This window comes from Spermophilus citellus (assembly GCF_964194105.1).
Source record: "Spermophilus citellus genome assembly, chromosome: 5".
In the NCBI taxonomy this organism is placed as follows: domain Eukaryota; kingdom Metazoa; phylum Chordata; class Mammalia; order Rodentia; family Sciuridae; genus Spermophilus; species Spermophilus citellus.
Window position 1 is genome coordinate 84,033,417 of NC_138186.1, and position 27,956 is coordinate 84,061,372.

General features: G+C 39.2%; 2 protein-coding genes across 6 annotated transcripts in view; both read left to right on the forward strand.

Annotated features, from left to right (window-relative positions):
- KCNQ5 (potassium voltage-gated channel subfamily Q member 5) overlaps positions 1 to 23,920 on the forward strand; it is a 551,365-nt gene extending 527,445 nt beyond the window's left edge. For all 5 annotated transcript variants that reach the window (XM_081293796.1, XM_081293795.1, XM_081293798.1 and 2 more), the window contains 3 exons: positions 15,796 to 15,927; positions 17,951 to 18,077; positions 19,389 to 23,920. In XM_081293796.1, the coding sequence (XP_081149922.1) occupies positions 15,796 to 15,927; positions 17,951 to 18,077; positions 19,389 to 20,351 (1,222 nt within the window). In that variant the 3' untranslated portion in view covers positions 20,352 to 23,920. The remainder of the gene's footprint in view (positions 1 to 15,795; positions 15,928 to 17,950; positions 18,078 to 19,388) is intronic.
- Positions 3,749 to 4,357, forward strand: LOC308648787 (uncharacterized protein). The gene is made up of 2 exons (XM_081293800.1): positions 3,749 to 3,863; positions 3,908 to 4,357. The coding sequence occupies exon 2, from the start codon at positions 3,908 to 3,910 to the stop codon at positions 4,295 to 4,297; it is 390 nt and encodes a 129-aa protein (XP_081149926.1). The 5' UTR covers positions 3,749 to 3,863; the 3' UTR covers positions 4,298 to 4,357.
- Positions 23,921 to 27,956: the final 4,036 nt, after the last annotated feature.

Below are 27,956 nucleotides of genomic sequence, written 5' to 3' on the forward strand. Positions count from 1 at the left end.
CTGTATGCTAGTAATTTGAGTTCTCTCTCTTCTTCTCTTCGGTAGCATGGCTAAGGGTCTGTCGATCTTATTTATTTTTTCAAAGAACCAACTTTTAGTTTTATCAATTTTTTCAATTGTTTCTTTTGTTTCTATTTCATTAATTTCAGCTCTGATTTTAATTATTTCTTGCCTTCTACTACTTTTGCTGTTATTTTTCTCTTCTTTTTCTAGGATTTTGAGATGAAGTATGAGATCATTTATTTGTTGGTTTTTTCTTTTTTTAAGGAATGAGCTCCATGCAATGAATTTTCCTCTTAGAACTGCTTTCAATATGTCCCATAGATTCTGATATGTTGTGTCTGTGTTTTCATTTATCTCTAATAATTTTTTAATTTCCTCCTTAATGTCTTCTATAACCCATTGATCATTCAGTAACCTATTGTTCATTCTCCAAGTGATGCATGATTTTTCCTTCCTTCTTTTATCATTGATTTTCAGTTTCATTCCATTATGGTCAGATAAGATGCATGGTATTATCTCTACTCCTTTATATTGTCTAAGAGTTGCCCTGTGACATAATATATGATCTATTTTTGAGAAGGATCCATGTGCTGCTGAAAAAAAAGTGTAACTGCTTGATGTTGGGTGGTATATTCTATATATGTCAATTAAGTCTAGGTTGTTAATTGTGTTATTGAGTTCTATAGTTTCCTTATTCAACTTTTCTTTGGAAGATCTGTCCAGTGGTGAGAGAGGTGTGTTGAAGTCTCCCATGATTATTGTATGGTGGTCTATTAGACTCTTGAACTTGAGAAGAGTTTGTTTGATGAATATAGCTGCACCATTGTTTGGGGCATATATATTTATGATTGTTATGTCTTGTTGGTGTATGGTTCCCTTGAGCAGTATGTAGTGTCCCTCTTTATCCCTTTTGATTAACTTTGGCTTGAAATCTATTTTATTAGATATGAGTATGGACACTCCTGCTTGTTTCCGAAGTCCATATGAGTGATATGATTTTTCCCAACCTTTCACCTTCAGTCTATGTATGTCTTTTCCTATCAAATGCGTCTCCTGTAGGCAGCATATTGTTGGGTCATGTTTTGTGATCCATTCTACTAGCCTGTGTCTCTTAATTGGTGAGTTTAAGCCATTAACATTTAGGGTTATTATTGAGATATGGGTTATCCTTCCAGCCATTTTTGTTTATTTATGTTACTGAATATGGTTTGTTTTCCTCTTTGATTATTTTCCCCCCTTTACTGTCCTACCTCCCACTGTTGGTTTTCATTGTTATTTTCCATTTCCTCTTCCTGTAATGTTTTGCTGAGGATTTTTTGGAGAGATGGTTTTCTAGCTGCAAATTCTTTTAACTTTTGTTTATCATGGAAGGTTTTAATTTCATCTTCTATCTTGAAGCTTAATTTTGCTGGATACACAATTCTTGGTTGGAACCCATTTTCTTTCAGTGTTTGAAATATGTTATTCCAGGATGTTCTAGCTTTCAAAGTCTGTGTTGAGAGATCAGCTGTTATCCTGATTGGTTTACCCCTAAATGTGATCTGCTTCCTTTTTCTTGTAGCTTTTAAGATTCTCTCCTTATTCTGTATGTTGGGCATCTTCATTATAATGTGTCTAGGTGTGGATCTCTTATGATTATGCACATTCGGCGTCCTGTAGGCTTCTGGGATTTGGGATTCTGTCTCGTTCTTCAAGTCTGGGAAGTTTTCTCGAATTATTTCATTGAATAGATTGTTTATTCCTTTGGTTTGGAGCTCTGTGCCTTCCTGTATCCCAATGACTCTTAAGTTTGGTCTTTTAATGTTATCCCATATTTCTTGGATGTTCTGCTCATGGTTTCTTAACAGTCTTGCTGAGCTGTCTATGTTCTTTTCAAGTTGAAATACTTTGTCTTCATTGTCTGATGTTCTATCTTCTAAGTGTTCTACTCTGCTGGTAGTATTCTCAATTGAGTTTTTAAGTTGGTTTATTCCTTCCTGCCTTTCTAGGATTTCTGTTTGTTTGTTTTTTATAACCTGTATCTCCCTGTATAGTTGATCTTTTGCTTCCTGGATTTGTTTATGTATTTCATTGTTGAAGAAATCTTTCATTGTCTGATTTTGCTGTCTAATGTCTTCCTTGAGACTCCAGATCATCTGAAGCATGTATCTCCTGAATTCTTTATCTGACATTCCATCTGCTGCAGATATTACCTCTTCTAACGTTGAGTTGACCTACATTGCTTGTGGTCCTTTCTTTCCTTGTCTCTTCATACTGTTCGTGTTTCTTTCTGCTTATTGAGACTGTTGTGTTGTTGAATTTTCCCCCTATATATTTGTATTACTCTTGTATAGTTGCAAAGTCTCCCGCGCAGGCGCGGGCAGGGGCTCTGCTCCTCCTCCAATTGGGGCACTGTGCCTACCACATCGGCAGGCCGCTGGGCCTGTTCTGCTGGTTGGTAGCAGGTGCGCCTACCTTGCAGGCACGTGGGGCGGCTCTGCCACTCCCAGGTTGCTGGGCCTGACCTGCTGGTGGGTTGCAGGTCCAGCTACCTTGTAGGCGCGGGGGGAGGGTGCACACCTATTTGTATTTAGACGGTTACTCGAAACGGAGGACGTAATGCTTGGGATGAAAGTTGGGGGGAAGGGGAAGGTAGGTGCTCTTGAAAAGAAAGAAGGAGAGGGAGATAGATAGTATAGAGGAGAATGGAAAGAGCAGTAAACCTTAGAAGGGGAGAGAGAGAGGGAAAAGGGAGAGAAAAAATTAAAATGAAATAGGAAATAAAATTAGGTCTTAGAGATCCATTTTCTTCTCTTCCCGTAGGCAAAGCTGTGCCCTCCGGGCTGAGTTTTGCCCTCAATGTGTCAACAGCAATCCCTGTAAGGCGGTTCCTGGGAGTCTCTCAATCCTGTTGGTCCAGATCCGTTTTACTTCTACGGCCCCTCCTCCCCTTCTTCCTGCCAGCCAGCCCGGTCCTGCTCACCGGAGGCAGTTCCCCAAGGATTTGGTTACACTTTCAGCCCCACCAAGTGCTCTATTTCCCTAACTACTGAGCACTCTCGCTGTCATTCATCTAAGCCCCAGTGCTGTGGAGCTGTGGTCTGGGAGTCAATTGTTTAATTTTTCCAGACCCCTTTGGTAGGCACACCTTCGGAATCTGGCGGCTAAGACCATTGGTGTCACTGCTGGTGGTAATAGGAGTTGGGGGTCGAGGATCCCCTCTACTTCCCTCAGCCCCTACAGTCACAACCACTCTGCTGGCGGTAGGAGGAGTTGGGGGTCTGGAGTGTCCTCTGTTTCCCTCCGCCCCTACCGTCACACCCTCTCAGTTCGCGGTTGGGGGATTTGGGGGTGGGGAGTCTTCTCTGCTTCCCTCTGCCCCTACAGTCACGCCCTCGTCACTGGCAGTAGGGGGAGTTGGGGGTCGAGAGTCCTTTGGCCCTTACGGTCACGACCACGGAGAGATTTTGAAGTTTCACGGTTGTTTGTATCTGGTGTGGGTGGGAGTCACACACCTGCTAAAGTAGATTCCGCTGGGAAGGAATCTCTTTGGCCGAACTTTGGTGACTTCCCCTCTCTGCTATGGAGGGCCCCTGGCTCCTTGCTGGAGTTTCCAAAGGGAGGGGTGGAACTGGCTTGTCTCTGGTCTGACACAATCTCTGGTTTTAGTTCCCAGTTCGCTATTTCGTAAAGGGTTGGTTAGATTCCCTTCACGCTGTCTCAGGGGGGGTTCGCCGGGTTGGCGCGGCTGTTAGTAGAGCCGGGAGGGCACGGGCTGTCTGCTGGGCCAGGCGGGGACACTTCTCGCTGCGCCGGGCCGCCGGGGGCTGCCTGTAGAGCCAGGCAGCTGCGGCCGCGTGGCTAAGATCCGGGCGGGCGGGGTGGCCGTTCGCTGAGCGAGAGCAGGGCCTCCCAGGACAGTGAGATGGCGGGTGCCGTCTGCGGGTTCGGGCGGGCCGCGCCGCTCGGGGCCGCCGGCCGCTTTCTGAAGCGGCTGGTGGCCACGGGATTGTACCTCTGCACCCGCCGGGGGGCCGCCTGTAGAGCCGGCCAGCTGCAGCCGCGTGGCTACGAGCCTGGCAGGCGTGGTGGCCGTTCGCAGAGCGAGAGCAGGGCCTCCCCGGGACGGCGGGATGGCGGGTGCCGTCTGCGGGTTTGGGCGGGCAGCGCCGCTCTGGGCCACTGGCCGCTTGCAGAAGCGGCTGGTGGCTGCGGGACTGGACCTCCGCGCCCGCGTGGCTGGCCAAGATCCACTTGTCTGGGACAAACTGACACTTCTAATAAACCTACCAATTCCCAGCAGGTCCCCTCTTAACGGAATTTTGCTAGAAGTTCCTCAGTAGGTAGACTGCCGCTGTTCCAATGGGTCTTTCTGATCCCGTTAATGAGGAGACATTGGAATCGCTGCTTCCTCGCCGGCGGCCATGTTGGATCATCCCCCAGTTGGGTTTTGAACTCCCATTTTTACCCCAAATACAGATTGCAGAATCACATCTGTTACACACTCTCATTTTTACATAATGGCATATTAGTGACTGTTGTATTCTGCTACCTTTCCTATCTCCTACTATCCCCCCTCCCCTCCCCTCCCCTCCCATCTTCCCTCTCTACCTCCTCTGCTGTTGTTCATTTCTCTCCCCTTTTTTTCCTCCCCCTTGCCCCTCACAACCTCTTATAATTTTGTGTATCATTGAAGGTCTCCTACCATTTCCATATGCTTTCCCTTCTCTCTCCCTTTCTCTCCCCCCATTCGTCTTTGTTTACTGTTAGTCTTTTCCTCATGCTCTTCCTTCCTATTCTGTTCTTAGTTGCTCTCTTTATATCAAAGAAGACATTTGGCATTTGGTTTTTAGGGATTGGCTAGCTTCACTTAGCATAATCTGCTCTAATGCCATCCATTTCCCTGCAAATTCTATGATTTTGTCATTTCTTAGTGCTGCATAATACTCCATTGTGTATAGATGCCACATTTTTTTATCCATTCATCTATTGAAGGGCATCTAGGTTGATTCCACAGTCTAGCTATTATGAATTGTGCCGCTATAATCATTGATGTGGCCGTATCCCTATAGTGCGCTCTTTTAAGGTCCTCAGGGAATAGTCCGAGAAGGGCGATAGCTGGGTCAAATGGTGGATCCATTCCCAGCTTTCCCAGGAATCTCCATACTGCTTTCCAAATTGGCCTCACCAATTTGCAGTCCCACCAGCAGTGTACAAGTGTACCCTTTTCCCCACATCCTCGCCAACACTTATTGTTATTTAACTTTGCTTTTGTTTTGAAGATAATTACATGTAACCACACTTTTCTCTGAGGCTACATTGTTTCCACGAAAAACACACTTGGTAACATCTGAGATTTTTAACCTTTCAATTGGCTATAATTTTAAATGAATCTCGTATTTATTGCCATAACCAAAAATGTTTAAGAGTAACTAAGATGTATGAGCACTTTATTTATTTACTTGTTTATTTCACACTTTAAAGTTTATGAAGGATTTGATACTCCTAAGAGAACAAAATCACAAATTTAGTTACCACAGAATCCTAGTGGGAAAGTTAACCATTTACAGACTTGCTTGGATCTGGAAGTTTTTGCTTGGGTCTTACTACTCTTACCCTTTTGAAAGAAAATCTAACAAAATCTACAATACAGCCTGCAAATAAGGGACCATAATAAAAATCAAGAAAATAACAACTCCACTTCCACTGGTGGAAACAGTGCAGCCACAGAACTTGTCCTAATGTCCTAAATCAGATAAATGGGTATCTGTTTGCCCCTGCAGTGAGGACACCAGACAGACTACAGAGTTGGGGCTAGTGTCTCTATTAAAAGCCAAAAGCAAGAAAATGAGACTGGTCAGCAGATTTAGAAACTCCTGGGGCTCCTTAGTTACTGGCTAGCAGCTCGGTCCAGGATGAAGAAAGGCTGGAGGAGTCTTAACTATGATTCTTCGGCCTTATTTTATTTTATTTGTGTGTGTGTGTGTGTGTGTGTGTGTGTGTGTGTGTGTGTTAGAGAGAGAGCGAGAGAGAAAGAGAGAGAGAGATTGGAGATTGAAACCAGGGGTTCAACCACTGAGCTTCACCCCAGCCCTTTTTTCTTTTTTTTTTTTTTTCATTTTGAAATAGGGTCTTGATAAGTTACTTAGGGCCTATGTTGCCAAGGTTGGCCTCAAACTGGCCATCCTGCCTCAACCTTCTGAGTTGCTGGGATTACCAGCATATACCACTGTGCCCAGATTTGGATGTATGATTCTTTAGTTTGTTTTCAGGATCTAAATACTGTGTACACAAATGTAAATTTGTATTTTTGAATTATGTTCATATATCAACAGGAAAACAACATTAATACATTCTAAAAAGTCATACACGTGCCTTTAATAGTAACCCAAATTAGCCAGTTCTGTAGCCCTAGTTGTCTGCTGAATTTGTTCTATGATCAATATCCATGAACTAATCTCTAAAAGTTGACAAAGATTTTATGGGGGAGATTCAGTGATGGAAAGGCCCTAGATCATCTCAAGAATGAATCCTGGGAGGCTAGGGATGTGGCTCACGCGGTAGCATGCTCACCTGGCATTCGTGCGGCCTGGGTTCGATCATCAGCACCACATATGTTGTGTCTACCAAAAACTAAAAAATAAATATTAAAAAATTCTTTCTCTCTCTCTCTCTCTCTCTCTCTCTCTCTCTCTCTCTCTCTCAAAAAAAAAAAATTCTGTATTGAGTATGAGACACTATTTAAAAAAAAAAAAAAAGAACGAACCCTGGTACCCTTGGTTTTAAGGGAGCTAGACACTGTATTTCTCATGAAGAGTCAGAAATCAGAAGATAGAGTTTTGCAAGTGGGAGAAGAATATGGATGCATATTGGTAAAGTAAATCAGCCCAATTAGCCAACATAAAATAAGGAGAGGGACTGGGGAATCAAACATCTAGCCCAAAACATATGATCTGGCATAATAAGACCACTTTGTAGCCTTGAGAAATTTAGTAATATCCCCAGAGATGAGGGTGAAGAGCTAGTAAAAGACAGTTCACTCTTCCATAAATGGTTGCCTACCACCTCTGCCAGTATGGGCCAAATCTTCCTTTCCTGCACTCCCATGGTAACCTGTGCTTCCCACAGTCCTGCATCCACACTAGACTGGAAGTGCTCCAAGATTTATTTCTTCATCAAAGTATCCCTGCCATCTAACACATAGGCTAGTGCAGAGTAGGTACTCAATAAATGTTTGGTGGATGAGTGAATGAATGGATGGATGGATGGATTCCCAAGTCCTGCTCATCAGATACACGGTTGTCATCACTTGGAGAAGCAGCCACAGGGAGCTCACATGGACAGCTCCAGGCTCTGGGTACATGAGGCCCTCAAATCCTATCAGAATTCATAGTTGCAGCAACTGTTGTCTCAGTGGGGCTGAGTACTCCTTGACATCATGTGGGAGGCTTCCTCAACTCTGCCCACTCCCTCCTAGAAGAGCTGGTGCTCCTCCCAGCCTAGCCCAGTGCCCAGCACAACAGCGTAGGTGCTCATGAATATGCATTGAAAGAATGTATGAATCAGTCACCTTGGCACTCCCTTCCCTTTCCAACAATCCTTTGAAAAATTAATAGAACTTCTTCACTGCTTGCATGAAACTTCAGACCTCATCAAGGAAGCGGAAAACAGGAAGCTTTGGGGTTCTGATTAGAGGCCTGACATCAAGGCACGTTAACACTTGGCCCATCAGTATGACATGTGTGACTTAGAAGATTTATGCAAACTGGAAAAGTCATGATCGATTCTTTGAATGGGAGCAGAGACTTTCCACCCCCAATACCCTGCACCACCACCCCAGACCCACCTCCTCCTCAGTGGTTCTTAACCTTGACTGAATGATTGCATATCTTGATGCTTTTCATTTTAAAAATCTCTGGGCTACATGCTGAACTAATTCAAATAGAGTTTCTGGAGGTAAGACCTAGGCTTCCTGGGTGATCCCAATGAGCAGCCAACCTTGGGAAGTTCTGCTGTCTTTACAGTCAATCAAACTGCCTCTTCTGTGCACGGTCGGCTGAGCCCTCTCCACCCTGCACATGGTTTGGCTGCTGGCCGGACCCATCCATCTGTTTGGTGGTGGCAGCAGTCACTGCTGCTTCTGTTTTCTCATCATTCTTAACTCTGCATATTCATATGCAATGTTTTTGCCCTGATTTAGAGGACTGGAACAAGACTTTTGCAAGATTTTATAACTCATGGCAGCAAAACAAATGCACCTACATTTCCTTAGAAATGCACATGTGTTTGTGTATATATATAGATATATTCTACCCGGAGTTTAACTTTAGTTATTTCTTCGTACTCAGAAAATTGTATGAGCAGAGTTCTTCAGTTTCAAGTTGACAGTTTGGGTTTGTGATGAATCTTTTCCACCCTCTAGTGGTACTACAGGGGCATGTCGATTTTGTTTTATAGGTTTTCTAGATTTCCTATCCTTTTAGTTATCAACAGCATCAAAAGAGACTTGACAGTACTGAGTTTGGCTTTTTGTTCTCTATTGACCAGTTGATGCTATTTACCCTCGTGAAAAAAGAAGCCAATGAGTGTGTCAGTCACTCCTTAGCCTCTTGATGGCTCTACAACAGACCATCTAATTATTGTAATGGTACGGGCCTTTCACTTCACAAAGGTTTATTAAGCACCTGCTTGTGCCAGCCACATGTGAACCCTAGCATATTCAAAGCATCTTAATACAATAAAGTTTCTTAAGACAATAATGAGTATTATAATTAAGAGCTCAACACTGGAACCAAACTGGTTCATTTCCTAATTCCATACTGACTTTATATAAGCTCTCTATTTACATTTGCTACTGACTGGGTTACAATATCATTTGTTCATTACTTGAACTTTAACTTGTTTTGGCCTTTCTCCTTACTTCCTTATAATGACATTTTATTGTTTGTGATTCAATTGTTTTGTGAGATCCTAATTACAGTAGCAACCTAAGAGAAAAGAATATTATTATTTTCATGATTTTCAGAAGCAGTTCTATTTAAATTATTTTTCTGCACTAGGCATGTTCCTGCTCTCAAACATCTAAGCATTTGTTTTATTTTAAGAAGCTTCTTGTACCTGTGGAGGAGAGTCAAAGGGTATGTTGTTTCTGAAATGTGCCTGAAGAACTTGAATCTAACCTAAGACATTCTTTTTAGATTTCTACAAAAGACTGCCTTATCGCAGAACAAAAGCTTTAAACAACTATGCAATAGTAAATCCTCATTCATTTCTTCAGCTAGCATTTACTGAACTCCTAATACTTGCCAGGGATTGTGCAGGATGCTAGGATAAAAAACACAGTCCCTAGTAGGGCACAGTGATGCACTCCTGTAATTCCAGTGGCCTGGGAGACTGAGGCAGGAGGATCCCAAGTTTGAGGCCAGCCTGAGTAATTTAGTGAGGCCCTGTCTCAAAATAAAAACAAAAAGGGCTTATGATGTTGCTCTGTGGTAAAGCACCCTTGATTTCAATCCCCAGTACCTTCAAAGCAAACAAACAGTTCCTGACATTAATAAATGCCAGTGGGTGAAATACACTGCCACATATTTAACTACATGATAGCCCACTTGAGGGCACAAAGAAAGACTATCTACCCCAGTGGGAGAAGCTGGAAAAGACTTCCTAAAGAAGCTTATGATTGAAAGATATAGGGATATAGCTCAGTTGGTGGAGTTCTTGCCTCACATACACAGACCCTGGGTTCAATCCCCAGCACCATGCACACACACACAAAAAAAAAAAAATCAAGAAGCTTATGATTGTGCTGAATCTGGAATAGTTAGCAGTTGAAGTGGAATACAAGGATAGAACCCTGAGGAATGAGCACTTTGATGACAAGAAAATCAAAAAAGAAAAGAAGTGGGCTGGGGAGATAACTCAGTTGGTAGAGTGTTTGCCTTGCGTGCACAAGGCACTGGATTCAAACCCCAGCATCACAAAAAAATAAATAAAAAGAGAGAGAAGAAGCAGTAAATAAAGTGATAATTTATTGAATGGTGTTTTTGTGGACCTACAAATACTTACTGAAACCTACATTCCAAAGAAGAAGAGAAAGGTGAGGAGGTAAAAGAGGTAGACAAGAGACTACCACTCCATGAACATCCCTAGAGGGTATGCTAAGGAATCTGATGTTTACCCAGTAGGTCATGTAACCCAACAGAGGATTCTAGGAGGGAGCAACATGGTCTTACTTACATTTTGAAGTTTTTATTCCAAGGCTATAACAGGTCAGATGGTCGAGTGCTTGCCTTGCATGAAGGAAACGATTAGGACATGCTTTGTTGTTCCTTACATAACAAGTAAAATGTCAGGGCCATCATTCTTTATATAAATTATTGATTTCAAAAAATATTTATGTCTTTAAACATTCCCTCTGCAAACATAAAATTATGAGTTAAAATTTTCATCTTAAACTTCTCTTTTTTTTTTTTTTTTTTTTTTTTGAGACAGGGTCTCACTATATTGCCCAGGTTGGTCTCAAATTCCTGGGCTTATTCCTTTTCCCACCTAGGCCTCTCAAGTAGCTGGGACTACTGCTCCATGGCACCAAGCCTGGTTTTACCTCAAACCTCTTTTCAGTTTTTGTTTTCAACCCACAATACAGCCAGCTAAGAAAACCTATTTGATCTCCATCTTAGAAAGCTTAATCCTTAGTAAGATGGACTTATGCCCTCAGCAGCGCACTAGGACATGCTTACCAACCAGCTCTCCGGGAAAACAAAGTGCTGGTTTACATCTTTGCCAAATTTCTGTACCGTAAATACTTTTACAATCACTGGTTTCAAGCTTCCAATGGGCTATCCCTAATCCTGGAATTGAAAAGAGATGTGCAGCATCATATCATTAGGTAGGATTTCTACTACAGTGATACAAAGATGGAAGGAACAATAAAGGACCATAAAAGAGCAATATTAATAAAATAATTAGGAAATGGTGAGTTTTGAGTATGTATTATCTTTGTTTTTAATACAATGTATTTGACTGTAAGTTTATAAGATTTAAATTTTAATATTGGCTATATTTAACAACCATAAAAATTCCTAACAATTTCAAGAATCAGCTCTTAGGAGTAAGTACCAGCCTACTACAGCCCATCACTGTATATATTACTCTTTTCCAAAGAATTGAAATGATAGTTATTAATCCAGTTTTCACCATTTCATTCTGGTACATAAAGTATGAAAATCTGTAAATAAAGCACATAAGACAAAGCAGTACCTCCTGAGGAATTGTATGATATGTAAGAAATAGTAAGCTATTTAGGAATTTTTAAATCAACTTTACATAACTATCATCATATGGCTATACTGAAATAACATAAATGGTAATCAGTTTCTTTTTTAATATTGATCAAAATGATAAATACTGATCAAAACTATAAAATGGATTTTCATTAATGTGGCTAGCACATAAATAATAAGTTGTCTAAGTAAAAGTGAAATTATTTAAGGGCTATATAAAATATGAATGAGGGAGAAATATTGTCTGTCAAATGTACTTCTGAAAGAAAAAGAGAAAAGCATTTTGCAAACTTCATCTCATAAGGGTAAGATATATCCAAAATACATTAGGAACTTTAAAATTCAATAACACTACATATATGTAATATGAATTGAAATGCATTCTGCTGTCATATATAACAAATTAGGATAAATTTTAAAAATAAAATAAAATTGAAAAAAAATAATACCAGCCATGTGTGATGATGCATGCCAGTAATCCCAGCTACTCAGGAGGCAGAAGGATTGCAAGTTCAAAGCCAGCCTGGGACTGACAAGACCTATCACAAAATAAAATTTAAAAAGAGCTGGGGAGGTAGCTCAGTGGTAGAACACCCCTGAATTCAATCCCCAGTATTGAAAAAATAAATAAATAAAACTCAATAACAAAAATCAAATCATCCAATTTAAAAATATAAGTAGACAGTTCTCAAAAAATTAAACTCAAATAGTTAACAAATTTATGTAAAAATGCTCAACTTCATTAGCCTTCAGGGAGATGCAAGTCTAAAACCACAATGAGCCAGGTACAGTGGCCCACGCCTGTAATCCTAGTGGTTCAAGAAGCTTAGACAGGAGGATTGCAAGTTCAAAGCCAGCCTCAGCAATGGTGAGGCGCCAAGCAATTCAGTGAAATCCTGTCTAAATAAAATATAAAATAGGGCTGCGGATGTGGAGTTCAATCCTTGTACCAACCAAAACTAAACAAACAAACAAAAAAACACAGTGAGATATCATTTCCCTCCAGTTAGAAAGGCCATTATCAAAAATTCAAAAAATAATAAATGCTGGTAAGGATGTGAAGAAAAGGAAACTCTCATATTCTCATATAAGGTTGATGGGAATGTAAATTAGTACAGCTGCTAAGGAGAACCATTCCTCAAGAAACTAAAAATAGATCTACTATATGATACAGCTGTCCCATTTCTAGGTACATACATTCAAAGGAAATTATATCAGCATAGCAAAGAGACCTGAGCCACCATGTTTGTTGCTATACTATTTGCAATAGCTAAGATACAGAATTAACCCAGATGCTCAGATGCTCATTAATGGATGAATGGATAATGAAAATGAGACACATATACACAATGGAATAGTATCCAACCATAAAAAGGAATGATATCTCATCATTTGCAGCAAAATGAACGGAACTGGAGGACATTATGCTGAGTGAAATAAGTTAGACACAGAAAGACAGATACCACACATTCTCCCTCACATGTGAATATTTTTTTCTTAAGCCAATTAGAATGTATAATAGTGACTACTGGAGGCTGGGAAGGGTGGAGAGGAGTACATATATGCAAGTTGGCTAACAGATACCCAAACACAAGTAGATAGAAGTAACGTGTCTACAGAACAGTGGGGTGATAAGTTTACAATGACCTATTACATGTTTTACAAAGAATAAGAAGAGAGGTTCTAAAAGGCTCCAATCACAAAGCAATGATGAAAAAATAGAAATATGAATCTCCATGATTCGTTCAGTACATATACTGAAATATCACAAGGCACACCATAAATATGTTTAGTAATTACATGTTAATCAAAAATATCTTCAAATGTTTAAGGAGACAGAAATATTAACTATCCTGACTTGACCATCACATACTGTATACATGTATAAAATCATCACATTGTACACCATCAATTCGTATAATTAAAATAATAATTTTTAATATCATGCTAAGTGAAATAAGCTAAACTCAGAAACACAAAGGTCAAATGTTTTCTCTCACATGTGGAAGCTAGAGTAAAGGAAAGGAAAGGGGAAGGGAAAGATAGGATAATGTAAAGAATCAATCAAACAGATTAATAGATGAACAAAAGGAAGTCAAGTAGAAGAAAGAGAATGGGAGGGGGTAGGGAAGATAGGAGGGATGGAGTAGGGGATCATGAAGTGAAATCAATCTCCATGCATGTTTGAGTTTGTCAGGATGAACCCAACTACTATGTATAACTATAAGCTCTAATAAAATAATAACAATAATAATGTTAATTTAAAAAAAGAGAAAAGCAACATGCAGCTTTGAAATGCATTGTCATACAGAACTCACACAACACCTGACCAAGAAATAACTGTGAGCCTCTTTTTTTTGGGGGGGGGGGTAATTCAGTTTGGAAGAATGGGGGTTCACTCTTGCCACTGGACAGACATGCCACCATTGCCTGAGCTACAGTCAGTGGGAACATGCTGACTTGTGCTGAAACTTGTCCCTTCACTGCCACAGAGGGAAAGAAGGAACTGCTGAAGGTCCCAGGCCACCTTCTTACTTTTCTGGAGTTGATACCATGGGAAACCAGGTCAGGTGGGCACGAGAACCAGACGGGTGTGAGGCGGATCCTGGCTTTACATCGTGCTGGTTGCAAAGGGGCAAGTCACTTAAATTCTTTGAATCTCAGTTTCCTGAAATATAGAAAATAAAAAAGAATATCTTATCAAGTACAGCTGAAGATAAAACACGCAACACACTTCACTTGGCAGAGGGTCCACTTTTCTAACTAAAACCATAAAACCACCTAGGGATGTATGAAGACGAGTTTCTTTCCTGCTCACCCAGGGACAAATAGCCACTTTGAAAATAGCAAAGAAGGATTCTGGACTGTTCAATTAGATCTTCTCCCAGTTTTGTTGGTAACATGATCCAGAATAGAGGATGTTTTCTGTATTGGTTCCCGTCCTTCCTCCTGCTATGTCAAGAGCTACACTAAACTCCAAACACACAACGTTGAAGAATAGCCATGGTAACAGCTGCAATAGGAATAGTGATAGTTTTAAAAAAAAAACTAACTTATTATGCACTGACTGTTGGATAAAAGATAGGCTTCTGCCTATACTAATTGACACTTTGGTGTAGGGAAACATATTTACATAGTAATTGCTTGGGTAGAATTTTCAGAAACTGTGCCCCAATGGAACCTAAATTGGCAAACAAATTCATAAGCAAATCTACATATCAAAAAGTTAAATTAAAACAGATTTCTTTTACTTTCTCTGAATAATTCTGTCTGTCTTTGGGGTGTGTTCAGGGGCAGGGGAGAGCTTATCCTGAATGAAGTAGACATTGGTGAAGAAAATGTGGTCAAGAGAGGGAGTAAGAATATTACAGATAAGTGATTTGACAATAGTTGGGATATAATTAACTTGATGTTAACAATACAAGGTAGGGTTTGTGCTCTTTAACTTATAAATCAATTTAGATTAGTTGAAATAAGCTGTCACTTAGGATTGGTAATGGATATTTTCTTTTTAAACTCTAATCTTCCTCATCTTTCCACTTTTCACCAAGGAACAATAAATTTTAGTCTGGTAACCATGAATTTGATAATAGGAGTGTATGAGTCTTTAAATAGTTGAACAACACCAATAGGTATATATAACATTTTCCTGCAACAAGACTGCATAGGCTAACTTAAGTTGACAATGCTTCTTTGCTTTCATCAGGAATTTTATGAAGTTATTGCAGTAACTGGTTATCTTAAGCAGATTAGCTATCATTAGCACCATGGAGGTTACTGATGAAACATTGTTTCAAAACCAGGGGCTCCTGTTAAGGGGAGGGAGGCATTGTAATACAAGACCTCTGGGGCTGGGGTTGTGGCTCAGTGGTAGAGAGCTTGCCTAGCAAGTGAAAGACACTGGGTTCCATTCTCAGCACCACATATACATAAATTTTTAAAAAATCCATTGACAACTAAAAACTATTTTTTAAAAAAAAGGCCTCTGCTTCTTAAAAGCTTAGATACCAAGCTTAGTTGCTAAGTATGTTGTGTTTGACATAAAATAACTTAGCTAATCCAGCAATATAATGCAGAAATAATTTATGAAAAAAATTCACAAATTTCCATGCATCAGTGTACATTGCTTCAGGAGAATAAAAGAGTTTTCAAAACACATTTGTGTTCCAAAAATGCATGTAGTTATATAAAAGTCCATTTGAACAGCCTAGGTGTTACATCTTGGACTTGTGGGATCCCAGGGAAAGAGTACATTTGCATTTCAACTATAGTTTTAATCTGAGGTTTCAATGGACAATACTTTTTTTTTTTTTTAGTGTATTGTTTCTACTCTTAAGGTGTGTCTGACAAGAAATGTTCTTAGATTGTCCTCTGTAATCTCAGTCTTATATATGTCATTTCTGTAGGGGCTTAAAATAATTTGATGCATGACTTTTTCCCTCCAGTGTTTCTTATATTTCTCAGTAAACTATTTTGGTCCCTTCTTTTAGCAAAGTCATGAAAATTAATACATAATATGTTGTTCATACAGAATTATGAAATTTCATGTGGCCAAACGGAAATTTAAGGAAACATTACGCCCATATGATGTAAAAGATGTCATTGAACAATATTCTGCTGGTCACCTGGACATGCTATGTAGAATTAAAAGCCTTCAAACACGGTAAGCAACAAAAACTTATTCATTGTAAAGGAACAAGCATGAAAACCATCTGGGAGCAACTTCTCTTTAGCAGACAAAACCTCTGGATTCCATATTCCTAATTTATTTTTAGTGGGCAACTGGACTTTTGTTTTAATGTAGATTTTACTTTGCTTTTAACATAGATGTAAATCAGCCACTAAAAGCCTCCTGCCATCTCAGTCTCCTCATCTGTAAAAATGGAGAGAATGATAGTGCTTACCTCCTGGGGTGATTCTTAGTGAACAATTTAATACATGTAACTCATATATGTAATAGCCCTGGCACTGAGTGTTCAATAAAAGTCAATGAATGTTGCTGATGTATGAATTATTGCCGATGTTGCAATCGGTTTGTTATTTTCAAAACCAATCAATATTAAGCTAATCTTTCTCCTTCACTAAACTTTACCCAACTATCTAGCCCAGGAAGACAGACCTTTCTCTTCTCTGACCTCTTGCAGCACTAAAGTCTAATACAGAGCAAAGGCCCACTCATAATCTTGGTGTGATAGACCAGAGAGTTGAGACTCAACCCCTGTACTGTTATTTGGTTGCAACCGTACTCCCCCTGGCTGTCCACTTAGATAGGGCCTTTTCTTCGTTGCCTTCAGATACAGTGATAGATAAATGTTTTTCTTCCAGTGAGCTCTTATTGAATGATTGAAATGAATGATGAGTTCAACATGTTAATTCCAACCACATGTGGTTGATTGTGGCATCTTCAAGCCAAATATTTAGTCAATTCAGGTTTTTTAAAGAATCTTGCTTTATATTCAGACAAAACAACATTTGTGATTGAACAGCTCTTAAAGTGCAAGGACCTAGGATTAAATGGTTTTTGCGTCCCCACAGAACACCTTAGCTTAGAGTGAATCATATACCAGAACTTTAGTAAAATGCCTGCTGATCTATTATAGAAATCACAACTTGCGCATTCATTCAGCAGATAAATATTGAGCCCATTATGTTTGCCAGGCATGCTGGACATTTAGTGATTAATAAAATAATGACCCAGTTCTTGCAGAGCTTATAGTGTAATACATTAGATATCATAACAGAAAGAAGTCACTGCCTATGTTTCTGTGCAAGCAAAGCAAACTGGAAAATTGAGTCAATATCCCTGATAATTCAATTCTAAAACAAACTTTCCACAAAAAGAGGAAAGTGATTCCCATTTCAAGGAGACTGATCAAGTCTCCTTGAAAATTACTTTAACTCATTGTATTCTAATCTCTGCCTAGGCAGCCATGATCTTACAAGTCCTTTAATAAAACTATCTGATGATTTTTACAAAGTTGAACTGCTACAGAATTTGTAGAACTAATCTAGAATTTCTACCTCATGTATATTCTCTCACTCAAATTCTAAAAGAAAGAGACTGTTGCTTTCTTATCTGCTTATCATCCAATATCAGATATACAATAAATCTTTAATGGACAATCTGTTCTATAATACAAAATCATCATAGTTTCATATTTTGAAGTGGTTGAATTAAGAAACTGCCTGGTCCAAGGTAGAAATGAGCAAGTTACTTTGTTTAAAAACAGTTTTGCCTCCAGAAAATTACCCATAGGTGACTTCATCATGGACCAGAATATTGAGAAAATTAATCTCATATGTAACCTCATGTTAAGAAAATAAGCACATCAGCCTGGCACAGTGGCACATGCCTGTAATCCCAGTGGCTCAGGAGGCAGAGACTGGAGGATCACAAGTTCCAGGCCAGCCTCATCAACTTAGTGAGATTATAAGCAACTTAGTGAGACTCTGTCTCAAATAAAAATTAAGAAGGGTTGGGGATGTGGCTCAGTGGTAAAGGCCCCTGGGTTCAATCCCCAGTACCAAAAAAAAAGGAAAGAAAAAAGGCATATCAACTACAACACACTCAACTTACATGAATTAAAGATACTTGTATTTAATTCTTCTATTGAAAACACTTCACTCTGGCCTAGGACAATCTTCATCTTCAGTGTAAATAATCAGATATCCTCTTTCTCTGGTAGTGTTGATCAAATTCTTGGAAAAGGGCAAATCACATCAGATAAGAAGAGCCGAGAGAAAATAACGGCAGAACATGAGACCACAGATGACCTCAGTATGCTCGGCCGGGTGGTCAAAGTTGAAAAACAGGTACAACTCAACCACACTAATTAACTTCTAAGCCAAATTTTTTTTATCAAAATAGATTACAGGCAATTGGATCTTTTGTAACGATTGACATATTTAAAAGGAATGAAAATAGGGCAAAAGAGGTTGCTTAGTAGTAAAGCACTTTCCTAGAATATATACACCTAGGGATAAGGGATAGATAGATAGATATAGATATAGATATATAAAGATAGATAGATAGATAGATATTCTCTTAAAAATACATATATATATATATATATATATATATATATATATATATATATATATATATTCCACAAGGGATATAGATAGATATTCTCTAAATAATACATATATATTATTTTATATATATTTTCCACATATATGGAAATATAGTTTATATATTTATATATATAAAGGGAAAAAAATAAATGAACAAAATAAAGAATGAATGGTGTTAAACTTCCTCAGTACATTGACAGTATTCTCCAAAACATTTCTTTGGATTTCCATATAAAGAATATAAAATTTTATGAAGCAACTATAGATTTTCAGTAGTAAAATACCCATAGGTATTGTCCTTTGTGTTTTGGTTATTTTTATTGGCCTTTAGGTCACTCTTTTTAAAAATAAGGTAGAACCTGTGATAACACATTGAATTTTTGGTAACCCAGAGTGTAATCTTCTCATATAAAAACAATTTTTCAGGGCTGGGGATATAGCTCAGTTGGTAGAGTGCTTTCCTTGCATGTATAAGGCCCTGGGTTCAATCCCCAGAATCACAAAAAAAAAAAAAAAAAAAAAAAAAAAAAAAAAAAAAAATTCCAGAAATCAAATTGTTCTCCCAAAAGAATCATAAATACTCCAAGTATTAATCCTGAAGCATTTTGTGCCTTTATTTTTAAACTCAGACTCACCTGGATTGATACTTAGGTCTTAATTTCACTATAGAATAAATTCCTTATTAAAATGCAGTCAGGTTCCAGAAAGTGGATCAATGGGGCTGGGAAAGGCAATCTGACTGGGTTGGGGAACCTTCAGGTCACATTTTTATAGTGCTTATATACCTTTTCAGAACACCAATCATCCATTTTAAGGAAGTAGAGGGGGCTGGCCAAAGGAAATTATATGGAAGCCAAAGTATCTCTCCCCCCTTTTAACCTTCCCTGCCCCATCACTGCCAGATGCTACATTCACTGAGTCCAAACTGCATTTCACTTTACACTCTATTTATTTATTTTGTATTGACACACTCTGTGGTTTTAATTCCAGAAGTGAGATTCATTCTTCACAGCAGGTCGTCCTCATATGTAACCATTTCCCTCCTTTTAGGTCCAGTCCATTGAGTCCAAGCTGGACTGCCTGCTGGACATCTACCAACAGGTCCTCCGGAAAGGCTCTGCCTCAGCCCTCACTTTGGCTTCATTCCAGATCCCATCTTTTGAATGTGAACAGACATCTGATTATCAAAGCCCTGTGGACAGCAAAGACCTGTCCAGTTCTGCGCAGAACAGTGGCTGCCTAACCAGATCAGCTAGTGCCAACATCTCGCGAGGCCTGCAGTTCATTCTGACGCCAAATGAATTCAGCGCTCAGACTTTCTATGCGCTTAGCCCTACTATGCACAGTCAAGCAACCCAGGTGCCAATGAGTCAAAGTGATGGCTCCGCAGTGGCGGCCACCAGCAACATTGCAAACCAAATAAATGCGGCACCCAAGCCAGCAGCCCCAACAACTTTACAGATCCCGCCTCCTCTCCCAGCCATCAAGCATCTGACCAGGCCAGAGACTCTGCACCCAAACCCCGCAGGCTTACAGGAAAGTATTGTTGACGTCACCACCTGCCTTGTTGCCTCCAAGGAAAATGTTCAGGTTGCACAGTCAAATCTGACAAAGGACCGTTCCCTGCGGAAAAGCTTTGACATGGGAGGAGAAACTCTGTTGTCCGTCCGTCCCATGGTGCCCAAGGACTTGGGCAAATCTTTGTCTGTACAAAACCTGATTAGGTCGACAGAGGAACTGAATTTACAGCTTTCAGGGAGTGAGTCAAGTGGCTCCAGAGGCAGCCAAGATTTTTACCCCAAGTGGAGGGAATCCAAATTGTTTATAACTGATGAAGAGGTGGGTCCCGAAGAGGTAGAGACAGACACTTTCGATGCCACCCCGCAGCCAGCCAGGGAAGCTGCTTTTGCATCAGACTCTCTAAGGACTGGAAGATCCCGATCATCTCAGAGCATTTGTAAGGCAGGAGAAAGTACAGACGCCCTCAGCTTGCCTCATGTCAAACTGAAATAAGCTCTTTGTTTTCTTTCTAGGCATAGCAGTTCCTTTAGCCATACATATCATTGCATGAACTCTTTTGAAAGCCCTCCTAAAAAGTTGAAATTGCAAGAATCAGGAAGAACATGAAAGGCAGTTTATAAGCCCGTTATCTTTTAATTGCATGAAAATGCATGTTTAGGGATGGCTGAAATTCCGAGGTGCATCGACATTAACCCACTCATTTAGTAATGTACCTTGAGTTTAAAAATCATCAGAAACCAAACACTGCTCATGCTATGGGGTATATGAAAACGTCAAGATTAGGTGATTTAGAAGTTTCAACACTGTACTTTGAAATTGTGGAAGAAAACACTTTCAAATTTCAGGCATTTCTGCTTTGTAACTAAATACGAAATACATTTTCAAAATTAGGCCATAATGTGTATTTAAACATAATGGCTCTCAATAGCTGCTAACAAGGTATCAAGTAAAACAGAATTTGGGAATAACAGAAATGGCTGCTTATTTCAAGATATATTTGCCAACCCATTTATATTCAGTCATTTTATTATTAATGTAATTTGAGTGTCAGTTTGTATGCTTTTGGTGATTTAGCGCTGTGGCAAGCAATTTTGCACATCATTTTCATGTTGTTCTTTATGACAAGAATGTTTTTCATTTAGAAAATGTGCAAATAATGAAATTCAGGACCAGCAGGGCAAATAGACTCACTATCTGACATATTTGACTTTATGGAAACATATTCCCTGATGGCAGATTCAACTCTATATGAGTGGTCAGCTTCTATACACATGCATGAAACACTGATGAGTAGAATAGCCAGTGTGACTGGGCATCTCTGCAATGGCACCAACCCCAGGTTTGCCAATCCTGGCCACGTGAAGGGCAAGTGTGAGGAGCTATTGCCATTTAGCCAACACACAGGCAGGACCCTGGGGAGGGGGACAGTTAAGTGGAACTGAGAGAAAAAAAAAATGTTTAAAAAGAAGCCAGAAATAACACCAGGAAGTAGACAATGTTCAGAAAATTACTTCTCCCTTAAAAGGCAGTGAGAGGGAAGGAGAGAAACAAACCAAAATAAAAGAAATCAATTTTTTGGATAATGAGTATTGCTAGGGAATTCAACTGCCTAAGCATCCCTTATTCTTATATAGAAACAGAGAATTTTGCAAGTTATTTATTTTTTAATATACCCTGAATGTCTTTTGCTATTATGTCTTACATTTTTGCATATGAAAGGCTAAAACTAAAGGTTCCTTTACTTTTTATACTGTAGTAAACACTTTGTATTGTCCCTGAGAATGTTGTCCCAAATCTGAAATTACCAGTTTGGTTTCCTTGTATAAACATTCACAATTAAGAAGCCAGATAGCACTGCAGGGTCCGCTAATCACCACACTTAATAATATATCAGTGCAGCAAAAAGATCAGGGAAAGGAAATTTAAAATGCATTTAGCAGAAAGTGAAAAATGGCCAGGTGCTGTGGCGCACCGTATTTCCAGCAACTCAAGAGTCTGAGGCAGGAGGGTCGAAAGTTCCAGGTCAGCCTCAGCAATTTAGTGTGGCCCTAAGCACCTTAGTGAAACCCTGTCTCAAAATTAAAAAAAAAAATTAAAATAACTAGAGATGAGGCTCAATTGTAAAGTGCCTCTGGGTTCAATTCCCAGTACAAAAAAAAGAAAGAAAGAAAGAAATGCAGACTGGGTTTTAGAAACCTAGCTCTCTCAGATGATCAGAACCTGGGCCAGAAGCAAAGAGAGGTAAAAGAACATTTCAAATCAGTTAAACTCAAGAAAGGAAAGGATGAGTTTTTCCCTTGGCAAACCTCTGAGCTGCCTCCAGGCAAACTTTTCCAGCAGCCAGGGAAAATGACCAGGAATAGTAACTGGCCATTCAAAGAAAAGAGGCCCTGAAATCCAGCAATCCTTCCCAAGTCGCCCCTAACAGAAGCTTCTCTATCACTGACTATCTTTTCTTCTTCCTGGATTGCTTACTTATTCCTACCACTATTTTGCTTTGAAATTTCACTAGGCCTTACCCAGCACCCATCCCCAAGTAAACCAGTTCTGCTCTCTACCTAAAAATGCTTTTCAACATTTTTAAAATTTTTGTCCCTTTTGATAAACACTGAAATTTTAAAAGCTTCCTCTTCCCACCCCACTTGGATCCTAATACAATCCCTTGGAGTGTATCATTCAGAACCTTCTTGGCTACTGGAGATACACAGAAGATAGAATCTAAATTTTACACTCCAGTTAAAAATATTTTGTCAAGCTTTGAAGGTTATTATTTTCACTTTCCAAACATAGAATGTTAGTCAATTATTAAATGCAAATTTTCATCTACCCTTGTCTCTACTCAACCTGAAGTTCTGACATATCTTCCCAAGGACATTGCACACACACACACCCATCCACAGACCTAAAGCCAGACACCCGCCCTGTACCCAGCAGGTTCTCTCCAAATATTAGCAGAGGAAGAAGAGGTAGGCAGCACCTTTCAGGTAGCACTGATTCTTGGACATACTCTGTCCCAGGTTGAACCCCACTGGCAGCAGGAATTCTGAATGTATCAGGGACCCCTTCTTAGGCCTTCTTAGGCCTCAAACACAGAACAGTTGATCCAGCATTGCTAAAGACTGAAGATTCAGAAACAATGCCTAAACACATCACTGAGGTCTTAAACATAGCAAAATGTGATAAATTATATTGTGGAAAACTTTTATGCATCGAAGCCATGACCATTTTGTCTATCTTACTCTTGCACAAAGAAAAAATCTCTTGGATGTTAAGATAGTTGTATAATGTGAAAATTGTAGATTGTCTGTTGTGTCACTCTATGGAAATGAGAGGGGTCTCCCATTTACACTTAGCAAAACCCCACTGGTCAATCCCAAATGGTGTCTTGAAGCACAATTTTGCTGAGTACTGAGTAGCCACAAGCTTTCTCAGTTCAGGTTTGTCCGCCTTCTTCAACATGTAGGTTTGATCAAGCTAATAATTAATTGCAAATATCCCATGTATGAGGTTAATTAAAATTTTTTGCTATGTCTTCTCTAAATGTTTGCATTTTGTTCAATTAAATTGATATCTGTAGATTGCAAGTTTTGTTTAAAGTAAGACACTTTCCTCAGTTTTTAAGTCCTTATCTCTTGTTCTAAGGTGCCTTTCTCACCTCCCACTGACTCAGTGATTTTGAAAGTTCTTAATTTGAAAGTCAAACAAGCCTAATAATGAGAAGGAAATCAGGCACTAAGTGATTAAGTCTCCTACCCATGTGAAAAGCAAACCGCAAAGAATGAAGAAACCTGGGCGACTAAACATATGGATCACTTCATTCAATCACATTGAGGAAATATTGCAGATATTAACTTAACTCCCCAGAAGCTGATATTTTTTGCCTTAAATGACATGGTTGTGTTTTTGTAAGAGAAACTTAATATAATTATGTGCATTTAAGTGAGCAATTCTAAAAGTCATGTACGACAATGCAATTGTCTGTTTCCTGAAAACAAATAAATCAGGAATATGGTATCCATTTCAAGCTATCATTAAAATGTAATTTCCTTTGCTCTCTTTTACTGGGATTATTTGTTTTAAAGTAAAACATTAAAAAGATATCTATAAATGGCTAGTGTAAACATTTTATCTGGAACTAACTGGTTGGTTCTGATCTCATTGATCCAAGTTAACCAAACTGACTACAGTTTTGGTACTGAAATATAAAAATTAGCTTTTTGTAATGTTGCTAAAGAAATCTTTGGTAATTTGAAAATGGAGGAGATTTTCATGTGCTCTTTAGAGTATTATAAGAGAAATTCATTTGCTATAGATCACGTAAGCTTTGTGTTAATTACAAGTTGAGTATCCCTTGTCTAAGATGTGTGAGACCAGAAGTACTTTGGATTTTGAATTTTCTCAGATTTTGGAATATTTGTATATACATAATGATACGTCTTCAGGATGAGATCCAAATCAGAACATGAATTTCATTTATGTTTTATACATACCTTATATGTAAAGCCTGAAGATAGTTTTATACAAATTCTTTTTTTTTTTTTTTTTTTGTACTGAAAATCAAACCAAGGGCCTTGCAAATTCTAGGCAAGCATTCAAGCATTCTACCATTGAGCTACCATCCCCAGCTTTTTACAAAATATTCTTAAATTTTGATAACAAAACAAGTTTTCATGATATGGAATTTATATAAGTGCTCAAAAAGTTTTGACATATTCTGGATTCAAGCTTTCAGATCAGGAATTTGCAGGGGAGGGGCATGCTGTGGATTGAACTCAGGGATGTTTTACCACTGAGCCACACCCCCAGTCCTTTTTATGTTTTATTTTGAGACAGGGTCTCATCAAGTTGCTTAAGACCTCCCTAAGTTTCTGAGGCTGGCCTAGGACCTGTGATACTCCTACCTCAATCTTCTGAGTTACTGGGATTGCAGTTGTGTGCCACCACAGCCAGCCAGATTAGGGATATTTAACCTGAGTAATAAAAAGGTTTGCTAAACAAGTGATAAGAAATGGAAACCAGGTGAGTGCCCAAATTCTGCCATTTCTGGTTACTAAGAACTACTATTTTTAGTTCCTAACCCTGTCTTACCAGGGAAGGCTCCTGCTCCAAATGGGACTATATCCCTGTTATTTCTGTTGTGCTAACAACTTTCTGCTAGATGGCTAGGATTAATTCCCATGGAATTATTCTCAAGAAGTCCCAGGATATTGGAACTCTGAATCCAAAGCCAGAAAGCCCTAACTGGTGTTATAGACAGGGGGAAGAACAACAAGGGACTACTACCTTGAAGGAGGAAGGAGCTTCCCATTATGGCTCTAAAAAAATCAGAGGTGTGCCTGTTCAATCAACCTGTAGACAAGTGAAAATAAAAATGTGTACAGAACATGCTTTCTTGACCAACTTGTAAATGCAAACTGATTCCAAACATTTTTAGAACTACTTTGTAAACAGTAACATCCAGCCCTAACTCTTAAAAGCAAAACATATTTTACCCCAACCATGGATTTAAAAAAATGTAGGTTTCTAGACCTTAAAGTGGCAATTTTTATTAGCCTGGTTTCAAGTGCCTCAATAATCAGACACAATTATTTCTTTAAAAAAATTTAAATTTTCATTAGCTGTAACAATACTTCTCCCTCTCACCAACCTAATTCCATATTATTGAGGGTTTTATTATATTTCAAAGCAGATGTTTTTCAAATACATTATATGTACTGCCCTGGAAATCACAGCACCATAAAACTGTCAAGTGACAAAACTTTTCTTTTCAAATAAATAGAAAAACCCAAAAGAACATTGGTTTAATATGTTATTCTGCCCACTCATGGTTCGTGTCAGTTCTGCCATAATTTTGGGTGACTACTGGAAGTACATATGCTCTTGAAGAGATGTCAGGGTTCTACGGCTCCCATATGTGGTAAGAGCACTCATTCCTACTTTTAAACATTTCCACCTTTATGCTTTTTCTCTTACCTTAAGTGACTTTGCGTACTAGCTTTTTCTTCCTTCTCTTTGCCTGCATTGTTATGACTGGCTTCATAGATTTCCAATCCCTGCAGATCCTTATAATCCCAAATAACTAGGCACTCACATTCTCCTTGCTGCAGCTGGCAGGGCCACTTGCCCTAACATACATCATGAGAATGGCATGCCACATAGACTCCAAAAGCAGAGATGCTATGGGGAACCAATGGAACTCCTCACCTGAACCCTCAGGGAAATGCTCTGATGCTCTCTCCTGTTTCCAGACATCCCACTGCTGGGTGGCAAGGGAGGCCTCCATCACTACTCCAAGATGGGAACTCTTTGCCTTTAGAAGAGACTATTTCTGCTCTTGGGTTCCCAAGACCATGGTTGTCCCATTAGCCTTTCCCATTCCCATTGTTGCAGCATCTAGCTCTCGCTCTTTCCCCTCATATGCTTAGCCTCTGGTTACCAGCAACTTTCCAGTCTCCTCCCTTAGGCTTCATTGTACTCTATACCTCATCTTCACACAGCTCTGTAACTAGTAACAGCATTTCAGTTAATGACGAACCACATATACCACAGTGGACCCATAATACTTAAATACAGCTGAAAAATTCCTATCACCAATTGACATCATAACCATGATAATGTGGTAGCTCAATGAATGCATGTTCATGGTGATGCCAGTATAGACAAACCTAATGCACTGCCAATGGTACAAACGTATAGAGCATACAATGAGGAATAGTACATAACATTTGAGAATGATAATAAACAACTACATTACTAATTCTGTATTTACTATATTAAACTTTTATTATTATTTTGGAGTATACTTCTATTTATAAAAATGTTTACTATAGAACACTGATATATGATAATGCAGCAGCCTCAAATATGTTCTGTTTACCATGTTTCTTGGTTGCATCAAAAGGCCACATTGAATGACTGACCTAAATACATCCTGTGATGTTTGCATGATGAAATTACCCGACAGCCATTTCTTAAAACTTAAGCCATCATTCCAGGTGTGGTAGCACATGCCCATAATCCCAACAACTCAGGAGCCTGAGACAGAAGAATTGCAAGTTCAAGGCCAACCTGGGAACTTAGTGAGACCTTGTCTCAAAATAGAAAATAAAAAGGACTGGGATGTAGCTCAGTGGTAGAGTACCCCTGGGTTCAAACCCCAGTACCAAAAAAAAAAATCCCATCATGAAGGTATGTGTGACTGTGCTTATAAAATAAATGATAGAAGAAACTTTCATTTCCACAGCATCCATATACTAAACATGGCAGTCAGACTCATCCCCACCCTTCACCACAGAAAAACTGCTTTATGAATTCATCCACAATCTTCTACAAGTTGATTCAATGGACACTCACCCTTTGAGGTCTTTCTATAGTAGTTGACACCATAACAAGAGCTGGAGATGTAGCTCAGAGGTAGAACACTTTCCTAGCATGTGCCAGGCCCTGGGTTCAACTCACAGTAGTGCAAAAAAAAAAAAAAAAAAAAGCAGCACAATTCACAACTACTCTTTATCTTAAAACGCTCTCATCTTTCTGAATGAAAGTTTGTCTCTAAATATAAAGGGGGGAAAATGTTTTTCTGTTCTCTCACTCAACGATTCACACAGAAGGCTCCTATTTCTCCCCACCAACAACCAATCAATCCATTCTGCAGCGGACACCAGCTGAGCCTCTTCCAGTTCTACTTAGTAGAACTCCAATCACCCTGGAGATAGCATCAGATCCCACAAGCTGACAGCTCAGTTCCACAGGACTGCAACCACTTCAGACGCTCATCACAAGTAATAGTGCCATAGGTTAAAACTTACACCTGCTATAGACTGGAATTCCTGCTACCCTGTCCTTAGGTTTCACTAATTCACAAAAGTCAGAGAAACAATTTATTTACCTTAGCTAATTTATTTTAGTGAATATTCCAAAGAATGCAGTTGCCAGTTTATTTTAGTGAATATTACAAAGAATGCAGAAGAAGAGATTCATAGGACCAGGTTATGTGGCAAGGTAAGAAAACTCTTCCAAGAATCTCCATATGCTTGGCTCTCCACCATCTCCCAGAACTCGATTGTTGTGGGTGTTTTTGTTTTTGTTTTGTGGGGA